Source organism: Mandrillus leucophaeus, unplaced genomic scaffold (genome assembly GCF_000951045.1).
Source record: "Mandrillus leucophaeus isolate KB7577 unplaced genomic scaffold, Mleu.le_1.0 Scaffold219, whole genome shotgun sequence".
NCBI lineage: Eukaryota > Metazoa > Chordata > Mammalia > Primates > Cercopithecidae > Mandrillus > Mandrillus leucophaeus.
Window position 1 is genome coordinate 94163 of NW_012102243.1, and position 1598 is coordinate 95760.

At 62.1% G+C, this 1598-nt stretch overlaps 1 protein-coding gene across 1 annotated transcript in view; it reads left to right on the top strand.

Annotated features, from left to right (window-relative positions):
* FUOM (fucose mutarotase) overlaps positions 1-1598 on the top strand; it is a 10954-nt gene continuing 9356 nt past the window's right edge. The window contains exons 1-3 of the mRNA XM_011980842.1: positions 1-44; positions 625-684; positions 1148-1370. Of these exons, the coding sequence (XP_011836232.1) occupies positions 1-44; positions 625-684; positions 1148-1370 (327 nt within the window). The remainder of the gene's footprint in view (positions 45-624; positions 685-1147; positions 1371-1598) is intronic.

Here is a 1598-nt window from a genome sequence, read left to right on the forward strand (position 1 = left end):
ATGGACCTCGTCTTCATGCTGGCCCCAGGGAGCCTGGAGCAGGGGTGCCACTGTCCCACGCAGGGGAACCCCAGACGCAGAGTGAGGCTTCCACTCCTGAGCTAGTTGACCTCTGGCCCCAATATTGTTTGGGGTTTGATTAGGTGTTTTTTGTTTGTTTGTTTTGGGTTTTTTTGAGACAGAGTCTCTCTCTGACACCCGGGCTGGAGAGCAGAGGAGTGATCTCAGCTCACTGCACCCTCCACCCTCCGGGTTCAAGCAATTCTCGTGCCTCAGCCTCCCAAGTAGCTGGGATTACAGGCGCCGGTCACCATGCCCAGATAATTTTTGTATATTTTGAAGAGACGGGGTTTCACCATATTGGCCAGGCTGGTCTCCAACCCCTGACCTCAGGTGATCCACCCATCTCAGCCTCCCAAAGTGCTGGGATTACAGGTGTTGAGTCACCGTGCCCGGCCTGATTTGGTTTTGAAGCTGAAAACTTTCTTGCCCATCTCTCTAAAATCGGCTTGCCCTTGTATATTTGGGTAAATGGTGACTCTCCACTTATAGGTTGGAGTAGAAACTGCCCAGGGACAGCTCCGAACCCTGGTGGCCTCGGTGCAAAGCTGCCCTCATCGGCAGGCCCTGGGTAGCCCCAGTCTTCTCTCTGCCCGAGCGGCCAGCCCAGGGCCAGCTGTTCAGGTGCTGCTGGGTGCCAGCCTGGGTGGCCCCACCAGGCTTTTCTGACGCAGCCCAGGCCACTTCCCGTGGGGACAGGCTCCTAGGGCGAAGCAGTTCAACATGGAGACGTCTGTTTCCTCTGGGTTTTCTGAGGCGGCTTTGTCATTTTTCACATACAGATTGATTTTCAGAACTTTTTAGGAGCCACCAGGCCTCGGAGCATTTGTGTCACCTCAGGGCTGAGAGCCAGGGCCACAGAGCTGGCCCCACAGCTAGCGTCCAGCTGGGAATCAGGTGGAAGAAGATGGCTCCGTGGAGGGAGGGCCCGGCCAGCCTGAGCCCAGCCAAAGGTCAGGAGGCCGCCATCCTGGGAAGGGGGTTGCAGGCCGCTGACACCGGGGGATGACGGAGGACCCTTAGGTGTCCTGGCACTCGCGGCTGAGCCTGGAAGGTGGGCCTGGCTGCCCTCCTGGACCCCCTCCAGGGGGTCTAATGTCCCGGCTCCCGTGTCCCGTGCTCCCGCCCCTCGGGAGCGTGGCCTGAAGGCCTGGGTCCAGCTGCCTGCCCTGGTGACCCCAGGGACCCGGTGCGCTCCGGCCATTCTGCCAGGCCTAAGGGCAGCACGACGTGGTCAGAGGGCAGAGACCCTCATGAGGGGAGGCCGCAGAGGGCGGCAGTTGAACCCCTTCGGCCTGAGGGAGCTCGAGGTGGGAAGCTCGGGTAGGGACACTGGGGAGCCCCGGCCACAGCGCGCGGGCGCCCAAATCTCGGACCTGGCGAGGCGCCCGTGGGTTGGGTGGGTGTTGCCCCCACGCCCCGACTCAGCCCGAGTGTCCCCAGTTCCCGGGGCTCCCCGCCCTTCCAAGAGCCGTAAGCGGACCCCAGCCCCGAACCCCAGCCCCGGCGGATCCCCAATCCCCGAGCCCCAAGCCCGG